The sequence below is a fragment of the Oryx dammah genome, unplaced genomic scaffold (assembly GCF_014754425.2).
Source record: "Oryx dammah isolate SB20612 unplaced genomic scaffold, SCBI_Odam_1.1 HiC_scaffold_4, whole genome shotgun sequence".
Classification (NCBI taxonomy): Eukaryota; Metazoa; Chordata; class Mammalia; order Artiodactyla; family Bovidae; genus Oryx; species Oryx dammah.
In genome coordinates, this window is record NW_024070188.1 from 7514784 (window position 1) to 7542518 (window position 27735).

The 27735-nt window shown below is 38.3% G+C and overlaps 1 protein-coding gene across 1 annotated transcript in view; it reads left to right on the forward strand.

Annotated features, from left to right (window-relative positions):
- Nucleotides 1–27735, forward strand: part of BCKDHB (branched chain keto acid dehydrogenase E1 subunit beta) — a 267225-nt gene that overhangs the window by 169740 nt on the left and 69750 nt on the right. Inside the window, exon 9 of the mRNA XM_040239085.1 lies at nt 26930–27016. Within this exon, the coding sequence (XP_040095019.1) occupies nt 26930–27016 (87 nt within the window). The remainder of the gene's footprint in view (nt 1–26929; nt 27017–27735) is intronic.

Consider the following 27735-nt stretch of genomic DNA (forward strand, 5'->3'; position numbering starts at 1 on the left):
ATCCCCCAAATGTTTGCATACATATGCATACACTATACATATGATACTATCTATATACATATATACTATTATATCATATATTATTATATTATACATGAATATATAATTATTATATATTATATAATCTGAAAGATAATATATAAGAATATGATAATATATAGCAACATATCCTGTGTGGTGCATCCCATACATATATTTTATGTTTTTGTGTTTAAACCTATAATCAGAGAATTAATTATGTGTAACTATAATGTGTATTTTAAGAAGTTGAATTCTGCCTTTAAATATTCCCTCTTGTGTATCCCAAATTTTCCAGTAAATATTTTGGCTCTGTAATATGTCTGTCTTCCATATTTCTTTGTTCATAGACTTTGTAGTTTTCCTTGTGACTGAATCAAAGGAAAACATGGTTACTGATGAAACTGCATTCTTTTTCCCTGCAAGTCCACAAGTGTTCAGTGATCAGGGACAGATTCTGTTTTCCCCAGCTTCTGGTCAGCTGAGAAGAGGTCACTAGACTGAGTTACGGATTCAAGTTTTCAAGAGCTTTTGGAGCTTGAAGGAACTTTGGTGTTTGTTTAATCTCACTGGGAAAAAAACAGGTGGAACTCTGATTACAAAATGAGGCCATGGCATTGGGTTAAGATACTACATTCTTTATTTAGAATGGTACAAGAGAAAAGCTTCAACAAGTTTTATCTTTACTTAAAAAATTCAGCCTTGTGGACATTCTTTATTTTTTCATCATTAACCTATAGGTCTGTGGAATCAAACATTCTGAAGCAGCAAACAGTGACTGCTGACTCTCCTTTTCTTGCCTTTTGTGCACGTTGAAACTTGTTCTACCTTCCTCTTGTGGTTGGATTGATGCATTGGGGTTACAAAGAGGGGGAGTCTAAACCCAGGCAGTAACCTCATTGACAGTCTTAGTGATGTTTTTGTAGATCTGAGAGAAACAAAAGCCAAAATGAACAAATAGACCTACATCAAACTAAAAAGCTGTGCAGAAGGAACCTATTAGCAAAACAAGAAGGCAGCCTAGTAAATGGGAGAAAATATTTGTAAATGATATATCTGATAAAGGGTTAATATCCAAAATAGGTAAAGAATTCATACAATTCAACAACAAAAAAGAAAGCTGGTTAAAAACGGGTAGAGGGTCTGAATAGATGTTTTTCCAAAAAAGATACATACATGGCCAACAAGCACATGAAAAGATGTTCAACATTACTAATTATTAGGGAAATGCAAAGCAGAACCACAATGAGATATCACCTCATACCTGCCAGAATGGCTAATATTGAAAAGACAAGAAATAACAATTGTTGGAGAGTTTGTGGAGAAAAGGAAACACTCCTACACTGCTGGTGGCAATGTCTTGGTGCAGCCACTATGGAGAATATTATGAAGGCTACTCAAAAAATTAAAAATAAAACTATCATATGATTCAGGTATTCCACTTCTGGGAATTTCAGTCAGTTCAGTCGCTCAGTCACGTCCAACTCTTTGCGACCCCATGAACCTCAGCATGCCAGGCCTCCCTGTCTATCACCAACTCCCAGAGTTTACCCAAACCCATGTCCATTGAGTCGGTGATGCCATCCAACCATCTCATCCTCTGTCATCCCCTTCTCCTCCTGCCATCAATCTTTCCCAGCATCAGGGTCTTTTCAAATCAGTCAGCTCTTCGCATCAGGTGGCCAAAGTATTGGAGTTTCAGCTTCAACATCAGTCCTTCCAATGAATACCCAGGACTGATCTTTAGGATGGACTGGTTGGATCTCCTTGCAGTCCAAGGGACTCTCAAGAGTCTTCTCCAACACCACAGTTCAAAAACATCAATTCTTCAGCACTCAGCTTTTTTTATAGTCCAACTCTCACATCCATACATGACCACTGGAAAAACCATAGCCTGGACTAGATGGACCTTTGTTGACAAAGTAATGTCTCTGCTTTTCAATATGCTGTCTAGGTTGGTCATAACTTTCTTTCCAAGGAGTAAGTGTCTTTTAATTTCATGGCTGCATTCACCATCTGCAGTGATTTTGGAGCCCAGAAAAATAAAGTCAGCTACTGTTTCCACTGTTTCCCCATCTATTTGCAATGAAGTGATGGGGCCAGAGGCCATGATCTTAGTTTTCTGAATATTGAGCTTTAAGCCAACTTTTTCACTCTCCTCTTTCACTTTCATCAAGAGGCTCTTTAGTTCTTCTTCCCTTTCTGCCATAAGGGTGATGTTATCTGCATATCTGAGATTATTGATTTTTCTCCTGGCAATGTTGATTCCAGCTTGTGCTTCTTCCAGCCCAGCATTTGTCATGATGTACTCTGCATGTAAGTTAAATAAGCAGGGTGACAATATACAGCCTTGACGTACTCCTTTTCCTATTTGGAACCAGTCTGTTGTTCCATATCTGATTCTAACTGTTGCTTCCTGACCTGCATGTAAGTTTCTCAAGAGGCAGGTTAGGTGGTCTGGTATTCCCATCTCTTTTAGAATTTTCCACAGTTTCTTGTGATCCACACATTCAAAGGCTTTGGCATAGTCAATAAAGCAGAAATAGATGTTTTTCTGGAACTCTTTTGCTTTTTTGATGATCCAGCAGATGTTGGCAATTTGGTCTCTGGTTCCTCTGCCTTTTCTAAAACCAGCTTGAACATCTGGAAGTTCACGGTTCACATATTGCTCTGAAGATAATTTTCTTTCTGTAGAACATGAAAACACTAATTAGAAAAATATTTGCACCCCTACCTTCATTGCAGCTTTATTTACAATAGCCAAGATAGGAAAATATACTGTGTCCATTGATGAATGAATGGATAAAGATGTTGTATGTATATACAATGGACTGTCACCGAGCCTTAGAAGGAATGAAATCCTGCCATCTGCAATGACATAGATGGACCTTGAATGTATTATGCTAAAGGAAATCTATCAGTTGGAGAAAGACAAATACCTTATGATTTCACTCATATGTGGAATCTAAAACAAAACCGAAACTCAAAGAAATAGAAAACTGATTAGTAGTTACTACCAGGGAAGGGGTCAGGGGTGAAACGGGGGAAGGGAATCAACCGTTGTTAGTCATGATCATTCTGTACTGTATACAGATGTTGAATGAAAATGTTGCATAACTGAGACTTACTACTACTAATAAAAAGTTAAAGGAGAAAGAAACAAATAAAAGAGACAGGCTGCCTATATGGCTCTTGGTCTCACCCAGGCACTAGGAGAATCAAGATGTACCTTTTCCCAGCCCCGGTTTCCTGATTCGTGAACCTGATGAGAATAGACAGTAGACAATCAGCATTTATTCCATGAGGACAAGAGTTAGCAGAAACAGTAACATTTCGGCAGCACTAGTACCTTTCTATCACTGAAGCTCAGGTTAACACATGAAGCCTTAAACCACATTCTTCACAGTCATGCTGTACGTCTCTGGGTTGTACTTCTCTCCCAAACTCATCGCTAGAACTTTCTCTCAATCTGGAGCTAATTATAATTGGAGCAGATGTTGTTACTCCTCCAATTATAGTTTATTTGCATGCGTTTTTTCCTTAATAGAGGACTTTTACTATAAGAAGTCCTGGGGTAGTATCCTATGACCAGGGCACCAGGAATGGAGAATGTCCTGTATTATTACATGGACCAAGATTGTTAACCTCTTTTAGGTCAGATCCTGTCCATGTTCTTGGCAACGTTTCTCTCTTGGCTTCTTGAGCATAAAGAATATGCTTAATATGCTGTATCTGTGAAAAAAACTTGACTTCCCAGGTGGTGCAGTGGTAAAGAAACCAATTACCAGTGCAGGAGACACAGAGAGATGTAGGTTCAATCCCTGGGTTGGGAAGATCCCCTGGAGTAGGAAATGGCAACCTGCTCCAGTATTCTTGCCTGGAAAATTTCATGGACAGAGGAGCCTGGTGGGCTACAGTCCAGGGGGTTGTAGAGAGTTGGACGTGACTGAGCACACAGACATGCCATTTTATCCTTGTTTTGAGGCTATCTCAGGAGCTAAGACTCAGGAGGTGACATTGAATTCGTATTGATGTTAGAAATTTTATCACTTTTTTTTAATGTTTGAAATTCCTTTGCTTTATGATTGTTATGAGCTATAGGCACAAAGAACATTTTTATTTTGTGTATATTTGTTTTGTAAGATTAATTTAAATTAAAAAAATTATTTATTTAATTGGAGAATAATTACAATTTTGTGATGGTGTCTTACCGTACATCGCCATGAATTGGCCATATGTATGCACACGTGTCCCCTTCCTCCTGGACATCCCTCCCCACTCTCTCGTAAGAATAATTTAAATTTGTAAACTAGTTTTGAGAAGTTTTCCTCTAGAGGATTGGTTTTCTCAGAACATTAATCAAGTTGAGAAACACTGGGCCAAGGCCTCTGTGAGTGTAGGTTGCACAGTGCTGGCTTGGAGGATGGGCGCTGGGAAGGCAAACCCTGTCTGTCTGATGACTCCTGTCTCCTGGGGCCCCACTGTTGCTCATTCTTGAAGCCAGATGGTGATTTGGGGCCTTCAGTTATACCCTCTGCCCTCAGTGAGGGCTTGGAACCTATTTGAGCCCAAAGGTCACCTTAGAAATAGTTAACTCAAATGAGGTTAAATTTGATTAGGCATAGTTGCTTTTATTTGAATCTCAACGTTTGTATCGGTCAGGCCATCTTTCCTTTTATGACTAACTTCCCACTCTAAAGAGTGTTTATGATAGGATAATTTGGGGGTGTGGTGGTGGTTTGGTTGCTAAGTTGTGTCCAGTTCTTGTGACCCCTTGGACTGTAGCCAGCCAGTCTCCTCTGTCTGTGGCTTTTCCCAGGCAAGAATACTGGATGGGTTGCTGTTTCCTTCTCCAGATTTTTCCCAACCCAGGGATCAAACCCGGGTCTCCTGCATTGCAGGCGAATTCTTTAATGACTGAGCCACCTGGGAAGCCCAGATAATTTGGTGATGATGATAATACTTGTGATTTTCCTGGTGGTCCAGTGGTTAAGACTCCATGCTTCCCATGCGGGGGATGTGGGTTTGATATCTGGTTGGAGAAGTAAGATCCCACATGCTGTGTGGAACTGTTAGAAAAAAAAAGAAAAACAAATGATGTTAATAAGGGCAAGAGCTACATTCTGCCCTCTACCTCCTGCCCTGCCTGTGTGCATTTCACTGTTTACATTGTCTCTATTTCAGAACTAAATGTATGTTTCTTAAAATATGAGGATTCATGCTAGGGATTCCTCTTTGAGAATTGCATTTCTCTTTAGAGTATTTTATTTAAAAAATGATGATTTCAGTATAGTTGCCAGCTTCCCTATCTCATTTTCTGGTTGACTTCTTATATTGTGGTTTGAAAAAGTCGTGCTGGAACAGTTCAGTATTGAAGGTAGTGCCGATATGTTTATTAATATTACTGATCTCACCACTTAATTTCAAAGGAATGGCCTTTTGACATTTTTTTCACGTTGAATCCTGGCTCTGAATCACTGCAGCTTTTTGAGAATTTGTAGATTTATGTCTCGACTGCCTTTCCCCAGCCCCACTGCCTTGCTTAGTGAGCAGTTTAATTCCCTGATGCAGGCCAGCTTCAATATTATGGCTTCAGTGTTAGTGATGCAGAGCCAGCTGTGTTCTGGTTTCAGGATTATGGTTGGCTGTCCCAGGATAAGGTGATTGCTCTGGCATCCTGAAACTGTAGGATCAGGGAGCAGAAGGTTATGATAATATGCCACCTTCGTTGAGGTTTCTTGTTTCCACTCGGGCTGAGGTTTAAAATACAAGGACTTCAAATCGTGTAGATTAAAAAAAAATGTGGAAAAGGTGTGCATATATAAACACAAGTGCACATATTTTAAAGGTCGTACCTTTTTTTTTTTTTTTTACAGTAGATGTGAGAAATTATTTGTTGTTTCCTTGAGACCTAGATTTAGAAGTGGTTTCTTTTGAGTTATTTAGGACTATGAATAGTCACAAGAATAACCAAACCCTTGTATATTTCCCTTAATTTATTAGAAGTAATCATGTGAGTCACCATCAGAACTGAAGGGGTAGTGTATCATAGATTTAAAAACACCAGCTTATCTACTTAAGGAATGAATTTATGATTAGTAAAGACCAAGATCCAATCTGATCATTGTGTCTCGTTCTAGTTAAGATGTGCCAATTAGGGGACTGGTAACCTTTGGGAGGATAGGTGTTAACAGTGATGCTGAAGTGATAAAAATCTGTTTTCCTGAGCCCACACCATGACCTTCTGAGAGAACCCATAGTCTTATCCCCATCATTTTGATCTTTGGATTTTCTAGTCCTTTTTCTGCATGGATCCAGAAGAAACCCGATGATTTTCATGGTGGCACCTTCGTTTTCTTCTTCTGCTTTAAAATATTGGCCATGACATCTGTGCTTCCGCTTCCTACCTGTTCCTTGTGCCTGAGAGAGACACACCAGCTCCGGGCTCTAGTCTCACTGCTGTTGGCCTGGCCCAGCTCCCAGTACTGATGGCCAAGGTTAGCAATTTACATTTCCCAGAACTGGTGAAAGCGGTGGTAGTGGGTGAGTGTGTAGGCAGGGGTATAAAAAAGAATTCTATAGGTTTCCTTTTCTGTAAGAAAATGTGCTAGAAAATTATATTTCGATAGAATTATTACAGCTTCATAAACAAAAATACATCTCATCAATGGCATTTGTTGGTGTAGTGTTTCTCCTATGGAGGGCTAAATTTAGTTAGCACACTGCGTTTATTCTTTCACTAGAATGTGAACACTCTGGAGGTCCCCTGGTAAGGCCTTGAAGGATACTATGAATGCTTCAGGTGCAGGGTTACCAAGTGCATCGTGCAGAAGAGTTTCAGAGCAGTAGCTACTTTCTTCCTGTACATTTAAAATTTAAGATACTGCAACTGTCCACTTATGATGTCATTTTGGAACCTACAGCAGGACGTCTGAAAGCTGAAACTTAACACATCATCTTGGATAGCTTATTGTTTTTCTGGGTTTCGGAAACACGTGATGAAGAAAACGCTCAAATATCTTTCTTTTGAAACACAGTCTGCTCTGCTAAAGATTACGTTCAGTGAAATGGATGTTTACACGGGTCAGTATCCACAAAATGTTTGGGAAGACCAGAATGGAAGGCTGCCTAATTCAGTGTATAATTTTGTGGGTAAAGATAACATGGCAGAGAGAACATCTTGACATTTGAAAAGAAGTGTCGTCTTGCCAGAAAGATGTTTCCTTAAAGTATAGGTTGCAAGCTCTTGGGCAAAATCCAGCTTGGAGACGTATTTTGCTTGGCTTTCACATATTTGAAAAACAAACAAAAAAAGAGTTCGACCACCTAAGTCAGAGACGGTGTTCTCTGGTTGTCCATACCCCGCCTTGCGTGTTGACTCTGTTACTCACATTCCTTCCTGGGGTTCTGAAACATTGGTTTTGTGTCTCTTGCTAAAGGAAGTCGCTTTATCAGCAGTCTCTCATTTCTGTGCCTTATCTTTTAATTTGCTGTCAGACCCGGACACCTGGATCCCTTCTGCCTCATGTTCCTTTCCTCTTGGCTCCAGTTCAAGCAACAGCAGGCTCTTGGGAAAAGGGACAGTGGACGGAGGCGAGGAGGATGCTTGTCCCAGATTCTCTGGTCGTGGTCCTCAGGCGTCCGCAGGGATGCGGGGAACCCACGGAAGGCTCCTATCTGTTGTGCTGCTTCGTCATCTTGCCATCCTGTCTTAACTCTTGCCCCTGTATTTTTGTTGTTGTTGACACTTTTAGGAAGCAAGTTTATCTGTACTCATTCACCTTCAGGTAGTTTTGAATTCCACTGAGTGGGTAGCACAGTGCTGGGCAGGCAGAGGGCAGAGACCCAGGTACCCAGGACAACCACCACCGCTGCTGCTGCTAAGTCGCTCCGGTCGTGTCCGACTCTGTGCGACCCCATAGACAGCAGCCCCCCAGGCTCCCCCGTCCCTGGGATTCTCCAGGCAGGAACACTGGAGTGGGCTGCCATTTCCTTCTCACCACTGTAGGTTTCAGTTATGCCAGTGTTGTTTTTAGTTATTCCAGTGGGCTTCCCAGCTGGCACTAGTGGTAAAAGAACCTGGCCGCCAGTGCCGGAGATGGAAGAGATGCAGGTTCAGTCCCTGGGTCAGGAAGATCCCCCGGAGAAGGGGATGGCAACCGACTCCAGTATTCTTCCCCGGAGAATCCCATGGACAGAGGAGCCTGGTGGGCTACAGTCCATGGGGTCGCAGAGTTCGGACATGACTGGAGTGACTCAGCACACACACAAACACAGTGTGGTTTTAGTTCCCTCAAGAGATATCCAGGTCTTACCTGTAGATTCCCTGTCTCTTGGAGGTGAGATCTTGTGTTTTCTGTCCCCCCCCCCCCCCGCTCTTTTAATTGGAATCTAGTTGATCTGGGGCTTTCTTGGTGGCTCAGTGGTGAAGAATCTGCCTGCCAATGCAGGGGATGCAGGTTAGACCCCTGGGTCAGGAAGATCCCCTGGCGGAGGAAACGGCAACCCACTCCAGTATTCTTGCCTGGAGACTCTCGTGAACAGAGGAGTCTGGTGGGCTGTAGTCCACAGATCACAAAGCGTCAGACATGACTTAATGACTAAACAACAGCAATAACAGCAACAACAGAACGGTTCATTTACAATGTTGTATTAGTTTCAGGTGTATAGCAGAGTGGATCAGTTACACATATACATGTATCCAGTTTTTTTTTTTTTTTTTTTAGGTCTTATATTCTCTTGAATGCACAATAGATAGCATGTTCTTCTAGATCTCCAGTAGGTGGTTTTCAGAGGCATGCTTTTTCTTTGAGTCATCAGGATAATTTCCAGCATTTTTTCCCCTAATAGGCTGTATGGTTTACTGTATGTTTTGCTTCCTTTATTCACCTTTGAATAGACGAGGTGATATCATTTTGTCCAGACTCCTCTGCCAAAAAGCAGGGTGAGGCTTTACATTGATTCTGCTCTCTCTAGCTAGAAGATACCCTTTCACAAATTTTCAAGCCAGAGGGTAAACTGTTGCAGCTTCCAGCCTTGTCATTTGGGACATAAGCTCTGCTTATGGGGAAGAGCTTCTCTTACACTGCCAGCCCTACCAACTCAAGGGCCTGAATTATTGAAGCCCCTGATTTTAGATGGTATGTAATGTATGATAACTGTGGAAAGCATTTAAATGGAATATTTCTAAAGTGCTTTGTCCTTTTAAACAAAATTAACTCTTTTGACTCAATACATACACATGATATATAAGATTATCTTATTTTTTTGAAATTTAAAAAAATATATTTTTTGCCACGCTGCGTGTCATGTGGGATCTTACTTCCCTAACCAGGGACACTTTGTTCTTGCCCCCTGCACTGGAATTGTAGCGTATTAACCACTGGCTGCCAGGGAAGTCCTCATAAGATTATTTTGTATTTTTTTTAGTATACATTTATTTATATTATTTTAAAATTTAATTTAATTTCATTTTTTTTCCACTCGCAGCTTTACTAAAGTATTATTGGCAAATGATGACTAGCACAGGTCAAAGTGTGCAATCTGATAAGTTTTGACAGGTGGGCATCTGTGAACCCATCACCGCAATCAAGTTAGTGAGCGTGTCCATCAGGGGTCCCTTTCACTCCCTGTCCTGCCCACCCCCCATTTCCAGGCAAATTGTCACTAAAGATTAGTTTGCATTTTCTGGAATTTTATATAAATGGAATCATGCACCTGAAACTCTCTTTGTTTGTCTAGCTTTATAAGTGAAATCCTTTGGTCTTTCTCTGACGTTTTCACTTTAGCATAATACATCTAGGTCCATCCATATTGTCACAAATGGATTATTCTTTTTTTATGACTGAGGATATTTCATTTTATCTATCTATGTATATCACATCTTCTTTATTCACTTATTTATTGATGGACACTTGGGTTGCTTCTATATCTTGGCTGTTGTAAATAATGCTGTAACAGACATGGGGGTGCATATATATTTTTGAATTAACATTCTTGTTTTCTTTGGGAAAATACCCAGACATGGAATTACCATAGATGGAAATACCACTGCCAAAGAGATTGCAGATTTCTTCCATATCCACACCAACACTTGTTATTTCTTGTCTTTTTGATAACAGTCATTCTGACAGGTGTTAAGTGATATCTCATTGTGGTTTTGATTTGCATTTTCCCGTTGATTAGTAATACTGAGCATTTTTTCTTGTGCCTGTTGGTTCTCTGTATGTCGTTTGGAAAAATGTCTGTCTATTCAAGTTCCACTTTTTCTTTTTTTTCTTTTTTAAATTTTATTTTTACTTTATTTTACTTTACAATACTGTATTGGTTTTGCCATACATTGACATGAATCTGCTACGGGTGTATATGAGCTCCCAATCCTGAATCCCCCTTCCACCTCCCTCCCCATATCATCTCTCTGGATCATCCCCAAGCATCCTGTATCTTGTATCGAACATAGACTGGCGCTTCGTTTCTTACATGATAGTATACATGTTTCAATGCCATTCTCCCAAATCATCCCACCCTCTCCCTCTCCCTCACAGTCCAAAAGTCCGTTCTATACATCTGTGTCTCTTTTGCTGTCTCGCATACAGGGTCATCATTAACTTTTTAAATTGAGCTTTTTTTTTTTTTTTTTTTTTATGTTGAGTTTTATGCAATGCAAGAGACCTGGGTTTGATCCCTGGATTGGGAAGATCCCCTGGAGAAGGGAATGACTACCCACTCCAGCATTCTTGCCTGGAGAATTCCATGGGCAGAGGAGCCTGGCAGAGTACCGTTCATGGGGTCACAAAGAGTTAGAAATGACTGAGCGACTAACACTTTTCATACTTTTTTATGATTTGTTTGTCTGTTTTGAATATCAGCTTCTTATCAGATGTATTGTCAATTTCCTCTTCCATTAAGTAGGTTGCCTTTTTTGCTGTGTTGATAGTTTCCTTTGCTGTGCAAAAGCTTTTTCGTTTGATGTAGTACCACTTTTTGATTTTTGCTTTGTTTCATTTGCCTAAAGATATCCAAAAAAATATTACTAGGACTGATGCCAAAGAGCATACTACCTATATTTTCTTCCAGGAGTTTTATATATTTCAGTCTTTAATCTATTTTGAGTTGAGTTTTGTATATGGTGTGAGACAGTAGTTCAGTTTCTTTTAAATTTGTATTTTGTTTGTTTGTTTGTTTTTGCCAGAACCATGTTGTTTTGTGTAGTGGAGTTTTGTGGTATAATTTGAAATCACGGAGTGTGATATCTCTGGCTTTGTTGTTTTTTTCTCAAGATTATTTTGTCTATTCAAGGTCATTTGTGTTTTCATACAAATTTTAAATTATTTGTTCCAGTCCTGTGAAAAGCACCATTGTTATTTTGTTAGTGATTGCACTGAATCTGTAGATTGCCCTGTTTAGTGTGGTGATTTTAACAATATACTCCTTCCGAAACATGAGCATGGTATAGCTTTCCTTCATTTGTGCTGTCTTCAGTTTCCTTCATCAGTGTCTTACAGTGTTCTGAGGATAGTTTATTCCTAGATATTTTATTCTTTTTGATGCAATTGTAATTTGTATTGTTTTTGTAGAGTCTCTTTCTGGCAGTGTATTGTTAGTGTATAAAAGCACAGCAGATTTCTATGTATTAGTTTTGAAACCTGCAACTTTACTGAATTCACTTATTAGTTCTAATAGTTTTCTTGCTGGCATCTTTGGGATTTTCTATATACAGTGTCTTGTTATCCGCAAACTGCAATAGTTTTACTACTTTCTTTTCAACCTGGATTCCTTTTATTTCTTTTTCTTATCTAATAGCTGTGCACATGGTCACTTTAAACCAAGATGTCCAATATTTTACAGCTTTAAAATTCTTTTCTGAGGATAAATCTTAGAACTGATGTTGCTTATTCTAGGAATCTGGACTGTTATTAGCTTTTGTTAAATATATTCCCAGTCTTCCTCACAGGATTTATGTCAGGCAATGTCAGCAAGATTTTATGATAGGCTTGCCAGAATTAAAATTTAAATTATTTTGTGATTTTAATGGATGGGGGGGTGCCATTATATTTTTATTTTTATTTTTAACTTATTTTAAAAATTATTACAGCACTGGAACATTTTCATTAGTTAGTAATGATTTTCCCTTCTGTAATAAAAATTTATTTCTCTTTGGTTCATTTTTCCTTTTATTTTTGGTTATGTAAGCATTTTGTGAATATAGTCTTAGTGTATAGTTTTATGAGTTTTAGCACATGTATTGATTCCTATAATCACCAATATTTTTATGATACATAATATTTACATAACTTCAAAAAATTTTCTTGTAACCACATCTTCTACTTCTGATCTCTGGAAGCAGGGACATGTTCATGGTCACTATTAACTTTGAGTTCCTGAGAATGTCATTTAAAAGGAAGCATGCACTATGTAATATTTTGAGATATAGTCAAATTATTGTTTAACTCAATAATTCTTTAAAAAAATTTTTTTATTGGAGTATAGTTGCTTTACAATGAATAGTTCTTTTTTTAACTGCAGAGTAGTATTTAATTCTATGGATATACTACAGTTTTGTTAACTGAAGTATTGTTGATTTATATTATTAGTTTCAGGTGTACAACTGTGTTTCAATATTTTTCCTTTTTAAAAAATTTCTATTTTCATATATAATTTTTAAAGGTTGTACTCCTTTTACAGTTACTACAAAATATTAGCTCTGTTCTCCACATTGTACAATACATCCTTGTAGCCTTACAGTCAATAGTTTGTACCCCCGACTCCCTTGCCCCTGTATTTCCACGCCCGTGCTAACCACTAATTTGTTCTCTATATCTGCAGGCCTGCTTCTTTTTTGTTATATTCACTAGTTTGTTTTATGTTTTAGATTCTGCATATAAGTGATATTATATATTATTTGTCTTTCTTTGTCTGACTGATTTAATTTAAGCTTAATGCCCTCCAAGCCCATCCAGGCTTGCTGCAAATGGCAAAAAAATTTGTTCTTTTTTTTTGGCAAGGTAGTATTCCATTTTGTATATATATTTGTATACCATAGCTTTTTTATCCATTCATCTGTTGAAGGACACTTAGGTTGCTTCCAAATCTTGGCAATTGTTAATAATGTTGCTATAAACATTGGGGTGCCTGTATCTTTTCAAATTAGTGTTTATGTATATTTTGGATATATACCAAGAGTGGGATTGCTGAATCATATGGCTGTTTTATTTTGGGGTTTTTGAGAAACCTCTATACTGTTTTCCACAGTGGCTGCACCAATTTACATTCCTACGACCAGTGTAGAGGGTGCCCTTTTCTCCTCATTCTTGCCAATGTTTGTTATTTGTATTCTTTTTGATAAGTAGCCATTCTGACAGGTTTGGGTGCTATCTGATTGTGATTTTGATTTGCATTTCCCTGATGATTAGTGATGTTGGAGGATAAGCAAAATGATGAACTTGTGATAAAGTAAGTTACCAAGCATAAAATCTTCTTGGATTACTCTTCAAAAAAATGTTTCTTTTTTTTTTTTTTTGAAAAATCATTTACAGCCTAAGTTGTAATAGGTATGGCTTACTTTTTGTGGTATCATGGCCATAATCATCTTATTCTATTTTATTAGTTCTTCTCAATAAAAGAGTTGCAGAATAGAGATTTGTAAATCCAACAGGAATGGATTATTAGTATTTTTGTAGTTTACAAGGAAAGAAAGTAAAGAAAGTTTCAGAATTATTTCCCTGAAAAAAAGGCTTAAGTCTAGGTGTAAATTTATTTTTAGATATTGATTCTATTTCTGGACAACTATTATTACTGCATCTTAGCTTCTTATGCATATTCCTTCAGTATGGAAATTTGATGCTATAATTCTTGACTTGGAGATTTCTATGCCTCTCTACCCCTCAGCTACTCTATCAAGTAATTAATGAATGTTTTGTAGACAGATATTATTATTTCTGCTAAAGGAATTATTTTCCTGAATCCACCTGTCATAGAAATAATTTTTCCCTATCTTCTTTGTTAAAAGGAAAGAATGAAATTTATGTACTTTATTTCTCTCTGCACCATCTTAGTTATAGATACTCAAATATATGTATAACTTTTGCTGAAATATCATATGAATTTTCCTTTACCGCCTTTTTGAGTCATAAAAAAGACCCAAAAGGTTTTAAGCTTTGCCCATGTATTATGAGCTACACATGATTTTTTTTCGTAATGGACTAAAAATCCATTTAGTCCAACAGCTTTGGACCGGGTTTTAGAAAATAAAAGCACTTATCCATGGTGATGCAGAGTGTAGCAGTGTTTATACTTTTGATCATTCCTTAGAGAAGTATTACCTTAGTAGACAACCAGATGGCTTCAGGGAAAATTGTACCCTCGATACATGCCTAAAACAGCAGTGTAAAATGTAACTGGCTGACAATCTTGGTTTTGGTTAGGGCCACTTTTTTATTCACGGTATGCTGGGAACTCAGGGGATGATGTCAGTCTCTACCCTTAAGACTCTTATGATGGCCAGACATAGTATTTCCCTCTGTCGTCAACACTTGAGAAAAGCTTGCCAAATGGAGACTTATGAATAGAAAGGGAAAGAGTATTAGTAATTGTTTATATTAAGAGAGAAAAATTCATTTTTTTCTCTATTATTTTAAAAAAGAACTTAGGGATTGAAATTTAAAATTTAAAACAAATTGTTTTCACCAAAGATAACTTGATTATTAATTCTCATCACCAACTCCGGGAGTTCACTCAGACTCACGTCCATCGAGTCTGTGATGCCATTCAGCCACCTCGTCCTCGGTTGTCCCCTTCTCCTCCTGCCCCCAATCCCTCCCAGCATCAGAGTCTTTTCCAGTGAGTAAACTCTTCGCATGAAGTGGCCAAAGTACTGGAGTTTCAGCTTTAGCATCATTCCTTCCAAAGAAATCCCAGAGTTGATCTCCTTCAGAATGGATTGGTTGGATCTCCTTGCAGTCCATCAATTCTTTGGCGCTCACCCTTCTTCACAGTCCAACTCTCACATCCATACATGACTGCTGGAAAAACCATAACCTTGACTAGAAGGACCTTTGTTGGCAAAGTAATGTCTCTGCTTTTGAATATGCTGTCTAGGTTGGTCATAACTTTTCTTCCAAGGAGTAAGCGTCATTTAATTTCATGGCTGCAGTCACCATCTGCAGTGATTTTGAAGCCCCACAAAATAAAGAAAAAAGCAACCTTTAAATTAATTTCTTTCTTTATTGAGCATGTTTTGTTCTAGGACATTGTGACAACCCATATTACAGTCCTATAGGGACCTGGGTTAACTCTTCTGTGTTTTCCCAGTATTGGCACATGTGAGTGGCTCAATAAATCGTCTTTGACATGAACCAGTGACCTTTGGAACTTATACAACATTAAAAGATAATTGGGAAATTGTGTGTCATACTCAAATATGATTTTCTGGTTTGTACCAATGTTTCAAACTGTCTTAGTTGACATTATTCTATCTTCTAGTTATTGGAAGAATATGGAGCAAAGAGATGGGACTCTGAGCTTATATAATATGTAACTAGACTCTGTTGTTGCCTTGGATGGTGATTACCAAGGTCCCATTACTGATTACAAGTTATCTTTGTGATTCCAATTAGCTGTCTTACCACTGAAGATTTTTCAAGATAGGAGTGCTGTCTTAGATAATCAGCTGGGCAAAGGATTTATGTGACATAAATCATCTTAGGAAAAAATGTCCTTGTGTATGTTTCAAAATAGAGGTTCGTGAGGAAACCAGATGTAATGCTTTTTCATAAAAGACATAGTGAACAATTGAGTTTGCTTATATATTTTTTTAATAGGGTATATCATATTCTGAGAAGATTTTATTTCTGGTCCCCAGAAGGGACCAATTAAAGATATTCGATGCATTAAGCACTTAGAAAACACTATCTGTGTCAACAATAAAAGTCAAAGAGCCTGATTCAACAATTAAACAGATTTTAAAAATGATTGATTATTAGACATCACTTACCATTAGGAGGGATTGGGGGCAGGAGGAGAAGGGGGTGGCAGAGGATGAGATGGCTGGATGGCATCACTGACTCTATAGATGTGAGTCTGAGTGAACTCCGGGAGTCGGTGATGGACAGGGAGGCCTGGTGTGCTACGATTCATGGGGTTGCAAAGAGTTGGACACAACTGAGCGACTGAGCTGAACTGAACCATTAGGAAAATGTAATTCAAAACCACAATGAACTAACACCCCATACCCATTAGGATGGCTACTATCAAAAAAGTAAAAAATAAAAAACAAGTGTTGGTGAGGATGTAGAATAATCAGAACCCCTGTGCTTTGGCGGTGGGAATGTCAAATGGTAGAACTGCTGTGGAAACCAGTATGGCTGTTTCTTAAAAATTAAACATAGTGTTACCATGTGATCAGCAATCCACTTCCAGGTATATATGTCAAAGAACTGAAAGCCAAGACTCAAACAGATATTTGTACACCCTTGTCCATAGAAGCATTATTCACAATAGCCAGAAAAGTCTGAAAGCTGAATGGATAAACAAAATATGATTTATAACTCTAATGGGTTACTATTCAGGCTTAAGGAAGGAAATTTTAACACAAGTTTTAACATGGATGACAATTAAAGGCATAACGCTAAGGGAAGAAAGCCAGTCACAAAAGGACAATACTGTGTCATTCCACTTAGGTGAGGTTCCTACAATAGAGACAAATTCATACAGACACAAGTAGCATGGTGGTTGCTAGGGCCTAGGGGAAGGGAAGGATGAGCAGTTATTATTTAATGGGTACAGAGTTGCAGCTGGGAAAAAAATTGAAAAAAATTCTGGTGTTGTATGGTGGTGATGGTTGTACTGTGAATATGGTTAATGCCAAAGAACTGTAGTTAAAAATGGTAGAAATGGTGAAGCAAATAGAATTCCATATATGGTATTTTCATTCAGCTCATAATCATAACCTAGGTGCTAAACTAGGTACATAAGCTGTCTGTGAATTATCAACCTCTTCCCTCAATATGTATATAATAGCATGGTAACAAGTTATTACTTGAATGAAAGGCAGTCAGTTCAGTCAGTTCAGTTGCTCAGTCGTGTCCGACTCTTTGCGACCCCATGAATCGCAGCACGCCAGGCCTCCCTGTCCATCACCAACTCCCAGAGTTCACTCAGACTCATGTCCATCGAGTCCGTGATGCCATCCAGCCATCTCATCCTCTGTTGTCCCCTTCTCCTCCTGCCCCCAATCCCTTCCAGCATCAGAGTCTTTTCCAATGAGTCAACTCTTCGCATGAGGTGGCCAAAGTACTAGAGCTTCAGCTTTAGCATCATCCCTTCCAAAGAACACCCAGGACTGATCTCCTTTAGAATGGACTTGTTGGAACTCCTTGCAGTCCAAGGGACTCTCAAGAGTCTTCTGCAGCACCACAGTTCAAAAGCATCAATTCTTCAGCGCTCAGCTTTCTTCACAGTCCAACTCTCACATCCATACATGACCACTGGAAAAACCATAGCCTTGACTAGATGGACCTTAGTCAGCAAAGTAATGTCTCTGCTTTTGAATATGCTATCTAGTTTGGTCATAACTTTCCTTCCAAGGAGTAAGCGTCTTTTAATTTCATGGCTGCTCCCTAAATTAGTGAATAATAAATGTAATGAAATGGCCCCACCAGTGGTCTTTATTGCTTAATCAGGTTCTTGATTTGCCAAGTAGTGTGTACAGAAATCGTACTACCACTTTCCATGTATTACAAGAATATAAGCAATTTACAGTAAGATTTAAGTACATGGTACTTCTGAATGTTTCCTGCCAGTGGGCTTGATGGGTGGCTCTCGTGGTAAAGAACCCACCTGCCAGTGCAGGAGACATAAGAGATGTGGGTTTGATCCCTGGCTCTGGAAGATCCCCTGGCAGAAGGCATGGCGACTCACTCCCGTATTCTTTCTTGGAGAATCCCATGGACAGAGGAGCCTGGTGGGCTACAATGCATAGGATTGCAAAGACTCAGACACGACTGAAGCGACTTAGCACGGGTGTATTGCACACTTCAGAGAAGCCTGGAAGAGCTAAGGATGCCCTAAGAGTAGCTGCTGTAGGAGACACAACACCCTGATTGCGTGTCAAAGTACAGCTTGACGTTTTAAAACAACTGAATCTATTTTGTTTTTTGGCTACACTGGGTCTTCGTTGCTGTGCGTGAACTTCCTCTCGTTGCAGGGAGCGGTGGCTACTATCTAGTTGTGGTGCAGGCGCTTCTCATTGTGGAAGCTTCTTGTTGGAGCACGATCTCTAGAGTGCATGGGCTTCCACGTTGTGACATGTGAGTTTAGTAGTTATGGCTCATGGGCTCTAAAGCCCAGGTTCAGAAGTTCTGGCGCCCAGGCTTAGGTGTCCCAGTGTATGTGGAATCTTCCTGCACCAGGCATCAAACCCATGGCGCGTACATTGGCAGGCAGGTTCTTAACTGCTGGACCACCAGAGAAGTCCCTCAGCTTGGCCTTTTAATTGTCTTTGTGAACAACTTTCTAAAATTCTACAACATGGAGGCCAATAAATATTCAAATGACATGTTGTAATTTCTCCTTTTCATAAAAAGAAATGGAGTTGTAGTGGAGATTGGGTGTAAGTTTATGGAAGTATTTTAATTCTCACTGAAAAAAGATAGGGCAGTGATAAAAATGAAGATTAGAAAACAGTGTGGGAAATGGCTACCTTAATCTTTCAGAATTTGTTTTGGCACACAAAAAATTATGTTGATCCCTATAGGTGATTCTTTAAGCTAAAGGGGAAAATGGAAAAACAAAAGAACTTTTAAGAGGTATTTACTTAAATTTACCTATGTTTCACTACATATCTAATAAACATCTACCAGTCCAATACCTTTATCACATGGTATGTGAGCTCTTGTCAACAGGAAAGAAAATTTATGTTCAAAATTTATGTTCAGTACCAAGGAAAGGAAATGTGGTGTGTGTTCTTCCAGTCACGCATTTACAAAAGATGTCTGCAAAAGCAGAAATACATATAGTACTGCTAACTTCTTATTCTAAAATCAATCTAGAGTAGGAGAAATAGGCAGAGCTGGCCCAGGGTAGTCCTTAATTAGAATTAGAATGATGATTAGAACTTAATTTTTAGGACTTCCCTTTCAATGCCTTTTATAGCATGATTAGTCCCTCTGGAGAAGGAAATGGCACCCTACTCCAGTGTTCTTGCCTGGAGAATCCCAGGGACAAGGGAGCTTGATGGGCTGCCGTCTATGGGGTTGCACAGAGTCGAACACGACTGAAGCGACTTAGCAGCAGCAGCAGCAGCAGCAGCAACAGCTTCAAGGCAACAGAAAATTGGAAGCTTGTTGGTGATTCATTTAAATCTCTGTAATGCTTTAAAAAAATCAATATTAAGAACATTTATTGAGTATCTACATTTATAATCACATATTAAATATTGTGATTAGGTACGGAATACTTGATATTTTCTAAATTTTGTGCTCTTGAGTGATTTGGAGTCTGCTGGCGGAGACAGTATAGAAATACACACACCTCCTCTATTAAAAAAAAAATCCCCACATGAAGAAGCAAAAAATGATGCTTAGGTAATTTTTCAAACTTTTAATTTTAATAACATATGCGTTTGTCCCCAAATAATACAATGAGCACAGTTTGCTCAATTTAATGGAGATTTTGTCATGTGCTGTGTTCTGCAGTAGACACAGGTTTAAATAAGAGTCCCGTCTTTGAATTTATGGTTTTGAGCGTGGTTGGTAATGGGACAGATGGACTCAGGGCTCTCCTATAAGATAAATTGCTGATGCTCCTAAGAGAGATATGGCAGTGAGTGCTGCCTTGACCTAATGCCTGATTCTTGCCCTTGAACCCTTTCAGACTCACAGAATATCCTTGCCTTGTTGGCCACCTTAAATTCTATTAGGAAATGATTACTAGGAGGTGTATAATAGTGTTGTTGTTCAGTTGCTCGGTCATCTCCGACTCTTTGCGACCCCATGAACTGCAGCACGCCAGGCTTCCCTGTCCTTCACCAGTTCCTGGAATTTGCTGAAACTCATGTCCATTGAGTCAGTGATGCCATCCCACCATCTCATCCTCTGTCCTTCCCTTCTCCTCATGCGCTCAATCTTTCCTAGCTCTTGGCATCAGGTGGCCAACGTGTTGGAGCTTCAGCATCAGTCCTTCCAATGAATATTCAGGATTGACTTCCTTTAAGATTGATTGATTTGATCTTGTTGCCCAGGGGACTCTCAAGAGTATATAATATGTGTATAATATGATCAGAAAAAAGGAAAAGGGTAACATAGGTTTTAAAAATAAGGAAAAGCCTAGCTAGTTGGGGGGATCAGGAAGGGGGGGGTTGTGTGAGATGATGCTGAAAAGAGGGTTAGGTCACGGTTAGCCTCCAGAATTTGGGGAACAAACTCAGAGGTAGGAAAGTATGGGTCACAGTCATGGACTAGCGAGTAGCCTGATGTGCCTGGAGCCTGGACTATAAGGACACAAACTGGGAAGGTAAGGTTGAGTGACGGCAGCACGTTCGTCCGACATGCTTTGAAATAACTTTCAGAAAGACTTCCACTTTTAATTTTTGCAAAAGTGTTTTTTTCCTAGGCTCGTCAGCTCTGATTATGCCAGTAACTCAGGCAAGAGTGAACCAGTGAAGTTGTCTGACATTTTCCCAAACCCGTCATGCCTTTGTCAGAGTGATTTGCTCATTCTTCTACTGTTGACTTTATTCAGCTCTCTTTATGCTCCGCTTGCTCCCTTACCTACTTTTTCCACATGGGTGAGAAAGCTCTAAGGATTTAGTTTTTCTCCGTTTACACCAATTTCCTACGATACCAAACTCTTTCTAACCCCATTACTAATAGCCTTGCCAAAATGGAGTTTTCCGAACTTTCTCTGGAGTTCATGACTCTTCCTTCTCTTTCAGAACTGGTATTTCTCCAGAGGAATATCAGCCAGTGGTCTGATTGTGTGTGACAATCTTGCAGATTAATAGTAGTTACTAGGCATATATGAATGCATTTGTTAGCCTGTAACTGATTGTGAAGTTTCTTTTTAGCTAATGTGACAAATGCACTTGGCTACTAAGCAAGAAAACATCTCAAAAATTTAATTTATCTTAGTGATATTTGGGGCTAATTAAAATCATGTCCTTAATGCTCCTAGATTATTTAGTTGTTATGGACGTGCTCTTGATTAATGAAACAAAGATGCAACTTGACTCTTACTTCTGCTCATATGTATTTATAAGCAGATTTCGAAAGGAACTAGTAAAGGCCAGCTCTGAGGTTTCTTTTGCTTTTCATTATCTTTATATTCAGATAAAAAATGTTAAAAGGGCTGTAAATTGCCTATCCAGTGTAATATTCCTACTTCATCTTGTCAGTCATCAGAATAAGCCACTGAACTTGGCATAGGTCAGGTTGATTTACTTTGTAGGAAGAGGATCTTGCTATAGGTTTTGAATCAGAGATTAAAAAAAAAATACACTTTTGCTTTTTGAATGTGTGTTGCACTTTCAGACATATGCAACCTTAATGGTCTGCCTTTCTGTATCATTTTCTCCTGGAGTGACAGCTTAACAGTTTTCCTGGTTGGATTGTGCTAAAATCTTTAAAGGCTGCATTCACTAAAACATATGTCCCGTGTTTGGGCAAGCCAAAATCTGTGCAATCATTTTAACGGAGTTTAACTTCTCAACTCTGCTATTACTACAGATATCTTATTGTTAAAGCTCCATTAAAATGTCCTCAATTTAGAGTCTCTTATTTTGTATAGACACTGTTCTGGGATGTGCTGAAGTATGCCATTGTGCTATCTTAAAAGCAGATTTTGCTAAGAAAGCAGTAGCTTCAAGACATTAAAGAAGCACATACTTAATATAGTTTAATTACTTTAATGAATTTTTAGCTAGTTGACTTTCCTGGAGTGTCTCCCATAGTCTAAGCCTTGGGCTAGGTGTCCCACGTAGACAGCTTGATGTTGTGGCCATTAGTAGTGATGTCTGGGCAAAAGATGGACAATGGGGAAAAGTCAGGAACAAACAAGGAACAAGGTATCTTGAAGGTTCTTTCAGAGCAGGGGTGCTGTGATCTGTTGGTTGTGTGTGTGTTAATTGCTCAGTTGTGTCTGACTCTTTGCAATCCTGTGAACTGTAGCCCACCAGGCTCCTCTGTCCGTGGAATATTCCAGGCAAAAATACTGGAGTGGGTAAGTAGCCATTCCCTTCTCCTGAGGATCTTCGCGACCCAGGGATCGAACCCAGGTCTCCCACATTGCAGGCAGATTCTTTGCCGTCTGAGCTGCAATGTCCTTGCGCATTCAGCATTAAGCTTTTGGTGGCTCCTCATAGATCCCCTCTTGTTGATGCCCTGGGGGAGGGGACGACAAAAAGAGTGAGAATCTCTGGGAGAAACCCAGGGCAGACTTGATGGCCATAGGTTGTTTCACTCCTTGCCTTTCAGAATTGCTTTTTAAGTTTTCTTGACAAATTTCTCCAGCCCTCACAGGGAAAGCCTGTTCGTTTTCTGGTAAGGAACACTGATGGAGAAGGGAATGGCAACCCACTCCAGCATTCTTGCTGGAGAATCCCATGGACAGTGGAGCCTGGCAGGGTTGCAGGATTTGGATACGACTTAGTGACTAAACTATGACTACTAGGGGACACTGACATGTTATTTGCGGTCCTCATCTTGAATTGGCTCAGCTTTTCCTGGTGCCATTAGCGTCTCTAACTCATTACTGCTCCCTCTGGCTGAGGCCAGGATCCTGGAACAGGTTTCAGTGGCAAGAAGCTGAAGAAGCAGATACTGGAAAATCCAGCCTTGTGTGATCTTTCCTGGCTGTGATAGGTTTAGCTTTCCTATTGAAAAGTTTTTTAAAAACTCTTAAATTTTTTTTCGAGTGGAGCATTACATTTATCTCAGAAGAAAACTTGAAACTTGAAATATCACTTTTTTTTTTTTGTAAAGAAAGGGAATAGTAAACCCTTATTAGTGTTTATATCTACAGTGATTTATTTTTAAAAGGTTAATGTCTATCTCCATTGAAAGGCATCATATTTTTACTATCTAAGTAGGTCAGAATGCTAAATTTGGCTAGAAAAATTTCCCAGCAGCTGGATATCAGTATGCCTTAATGTATGAAAATGAAATGCCTGTTAAAGTTGACAGATGTAGTTTAATCAGAATGTCTAGTTGAATCACCAAGCATGGAAAGAGTAACACTTTACTTTGTATATTTGTAGTAAGTGTTAATAGTTTCTAAAAGAGAAAAGAAGCTATCGTCAGAAATTTTAGTAAGTTAAAATTATGAATGATAAAAAGCACATACCAAGTTGAATTTATACTTGTTCAGAGATCATTCACTAAGTCGTGTGTGACTCTTTGTGACCCCATGGACTGCAGCACTCCGAGCTCCTCTGTCCTTCTCTATCTCCCAGAGTTTGCTCAGATTCATGTCCATTGAGTCAGTGATGTTGTCTAACCATCTCATCCTCTGCTGCCCCCTTCTCCTTTTGCCTTCCATCTTTCTCAGCATCAGGGTCTTTTCCAACGAGTTGGTTCTTTACATAAGGTGGCTAAACTATTAGAGCCTCAGCTTCAGCATCAGTCCTTCCAATGAATATTCAGAGTTGATTTCCTTTAGGATGGACTGATTTGATCTCCTTGCTGTCCAAGGGACTCTCAGGAGTCTTCTCCAGCACTACAGTTTGAAAGCATCAATTCTTTGGCACTCAGCCTTCTTTATGGACCTTACAAAATCTTGGAATTCTGTTTATAGACTCAGCCTTTTATGATGGATGTTATTTTTTTTTTTAATGTCAATGTTTTGTCTATACTTGGGCATTTTTCAGAATTTGATGTAATTTTATTTTATACATTTTAATACTTTTCAGGGACTAGATGAATTTAAGAAGCCAACATGAAATTTAGGTGCAGTCACAGTTAAATAAATTAAAAGACTAGGTTCAGAGCCTAACACAGAGCAACCGCTGTGATAATCGGTGGTTTAGGGATTTTGATTATTATTTCTGACTCCTCCCTTGTTGTTGTAGCTTCACTTTCTCACTGGTTTGGGTGCTTTGACAATTTCCATAGACTCGCAGCATTGTTAACATTTCATTTTGTGTCTACCCTTTAAGTCTTGGTGTTTTAAAAATTTCTAGAATTACTTTCAGAACTGTCAGCATAACTCCTGATTCAAGAACTTGCATTTTTACGTAACATACTTGCAGAGGTGTTGAAGAACTTCACCTTCTCTGATGCTAATAGCTGATTTCCCATTTTGTCTGGGATCCGGCTTGAAGGTCAAGAGATGGGCTGGTTATGATCTTGACATTCAGCTAGTCATACAGAGCCTGGCACAGGGCTGGCTGACTCCCTATGTTTTCACTGTGCCTCTTTGCTGGTCGAGTTTGGAATCTCAGAGTAACCTTGTATCTGAAGCTACTCCTAAGATAACATAAAAATATTATTTTTTTGAGATTATGACTATAACACCACATGCATTTATTTGTTACCTTCAGCATCAATTCGAAAGATCCTTCCTTTTGTTTTTATTTATTTTAGACTTATTGAGAATATTTTCAATAACATAAATATACTTTTCACAGAAATTAAAAAAGAGAAGCAAAAATTTTTTTTCCCCACACTCCCTTCACTGTCAGTGTGCAGGAGAAACAAGTTTTGATAGTTTGAAATAAATTCTTCTAGACTATTTATACATGTTGGCTCAATGTATATGGCTATATTTACTGGTGTCCCCAGTATTGAGGTGGTGGCTTTTCAGAAAAATGAGATGATTTTCTTCTGCAATTTGCTTATTTTATCAACTAGCTTATCACAGGCACTGTTGCATGCCCTCAGTTTTTTCATGACTGTATAATACTCTGCTGTATCGATGTATCTCGTTTTATTTAGCTTTTCCCTGTTGACAGAGTTTATCTGCTTATACGTCATGTTGCATGAACACCACAGGTTGGAAACTTCTACCTGAGTACACGTGTGTGTGCTTAGTGTCCCTACTACCTTCTGCAGGCTAGAGGAAGGGTAGGCCACTGGCACTGGTTGCTTATTAGCCTTTTGAGACCATCCTCAAGTTTGTCATTTGATCTTGGATAAGACTCAGTTCACATAAAAAATACCAGCTTTGTTGTATGAGGTTTGAACATAATTACAGCATTTTTATGGATGTTTCTCATTTCTACCCACTAGCTAGGTTGCACAGTCTAGCTGAGATGGATTTTGACTGTATCATTCTTAGACGCTCTTATGTTGGCAGAGTTCTGGGTTTCAGAGCTTTAAGAAAGGTTTGATTGTCAAATCTGTTTATTGAATAGGCAATCTTTAAAGTCAGGACACCCTTTTAGGAAATGCTTTGAGAATGCATTTATTTTTTTCCTGATTGTGGAATATTTTTGGCTTTATATTTCTAACCAGGTGCTTTAAAATTTAATTTGTGCCTTTCACATTGGCATAATTAATCATAGTCATAAAATTCAAAAACCAACATGTTCCAAGGTTAATATTTCATTAGTAGGCGATGGTGTTCTTTAATGTGTTCGTAAAATTTTACATTCTTCAGTCACTATTTACATAGTAGATATAGTAACTTATTTTTGTCGTGGCTACTGGCCATATCTTGGAGTTTTATGTCTGCCGGCTGAAACTGCTGCATGCTCTTGAAATTCTAAACTTTAATTGCCTAGCATGAAGGAAATATTTTTAATTTATACACAGGCATACCTTGGAGATATTGAGGATTCGGTTCCAGACAGCCAAAATAAAGCAAATATTGCAATAAAGCGAGTGACATGAATGTCTCGGCTTCCTAATGCATATAAAAATTATGCTTACACTACACTGTAGTCTATAAAGTGTATAATAACATTATGTCTGAAAAAGGTATGTTATCTTAATTAAAAAAATATTGCTAAAAAATAATGTTAACCATCATCTGACAATGTCAACTTCAGTTTGTAAAAACTGCAATTACGTGCAAAGTGCAGTAAAGTGAAGGGCACTCAAATGACCTCTGCCTGTAAGCTTTTTGTTTGGAAGACTTTTATTTCATGTTTCTAAAATAGTAATGTAGAATTTAAAGAAGATGATATCAACCGATTGGAAATTTAGAGGAGAAATTACAACTTCTCCTTTGTAATATGTTAATTGTGTAACATATTTTAAGCAGTAACTTGCTGTTGATTTTAATATTTTTTAACCTTCCACCACCCTGATTTATTATTGTACAGAGTATGCCATGCACACCACACTAAGCCAGTGTTGAGAATATGTCCTTATTGTCTATGACATTTTCTACTTTAAAATGGACTTGTGGTCGTTAACCAAATTTCAGTGCACTTGAATGAAGAGAGTTGTAATTGCCTTTTACTTTCCTGGTGATTTCTGCTTGCTTGGTTTTCTTTAATGTCTGGTGGCTTGAGCTTTTCCTTTGTTACAGTTTTTACATGCTATTTTTATGTTTTCCTTCTCAGCACCCACACAAAAATGTCCTAAGACTACTTATATATGTGCACATATGTTCCCAAATGGACAAAAAGACACTTTCATTCTTAAAGTCACATGATGAAAAGAAATGATACTCAGGAATATTTGAAATACAATAATTCCATTTATAGCACAAAAGTACATTTTTAATGACATACATAGAATTACAAATCTCATTTTTCTTTTGCCATAGGATTTTAAACTACTGAAAACTTTTTTAGCAGTGCAAAAATCAAACAACTGTCTGGTTGAAAGGGAGTTACAACTTATTTGGCATGAAATTGAAATGCTAATTTTAAATTGTTTATTGATATAAATAATCTATTTTTATTACTTAAAACTACCATTGTATACTTGAAATATCAGTTGTCTTCAGTCTCAGACTTCCTTTTCTCTTTCAGTCTGTGATCAAAACAGGGCGACTGCTCGTAAGTCACGAGGCTCCTTTGACAGGCGGCTTTGCCTCCGAGATCAGCTCAACGGTTCAGGTAGAGTAACTTTTTGGCCCTGATGTAAGCATTTGTGCAATTGCATATGTCTATTCCAAGAACAAAATTACTTATCACAATACGTAAAAGTATGCACTGTTTAGAAATGTACATTTTTGCGTTTGACTCCAGTTCACTGTCCTTCAGATAATGGTCTGATTACATCTTCTTAAAAAGAAATCTTAAAAGCTGAAAAATTCCTTAATAGGAAGAAGGAAGTTTGAAATGATCTTAAGAAACTCATGTGGGCTGTGTTTGCTAGGATAGCTGGAAAAGCAAACTCTTAAATTTGAATGTGATGTTTCTTTTTTGATAGAACTTTTCATGATAAAGCTTATCAGGAAATGGTTTATAAGACTGATTTTAATAGCCTTCACCTTACAAAAAAAAATGAATCTGTCAAAAGTCAGTAATTTAAATTCAGTAAATAATTTTACAGTCAATGATTAATTTATTAATTTGATTAACTGCATTACATTATGCTATTGAACCCTTTTGAAATGGTTTAAAAGCCTCTTTTTAAAAAGTATTCAGTTAAGATGCTGATTATCAGGAAAAAATTCTGCAGACCTCTTTAGAGGATTTTTACTTGAAACTTTCATTCACGTTTATATTTAGATATGAATAAGATTATTTAAATGTTTCATCTTTACAATTTTTTAAAATAAAAAATTAAATAACTAATTAAATAACTATATTTTAAGTGGAAATTTGCATGA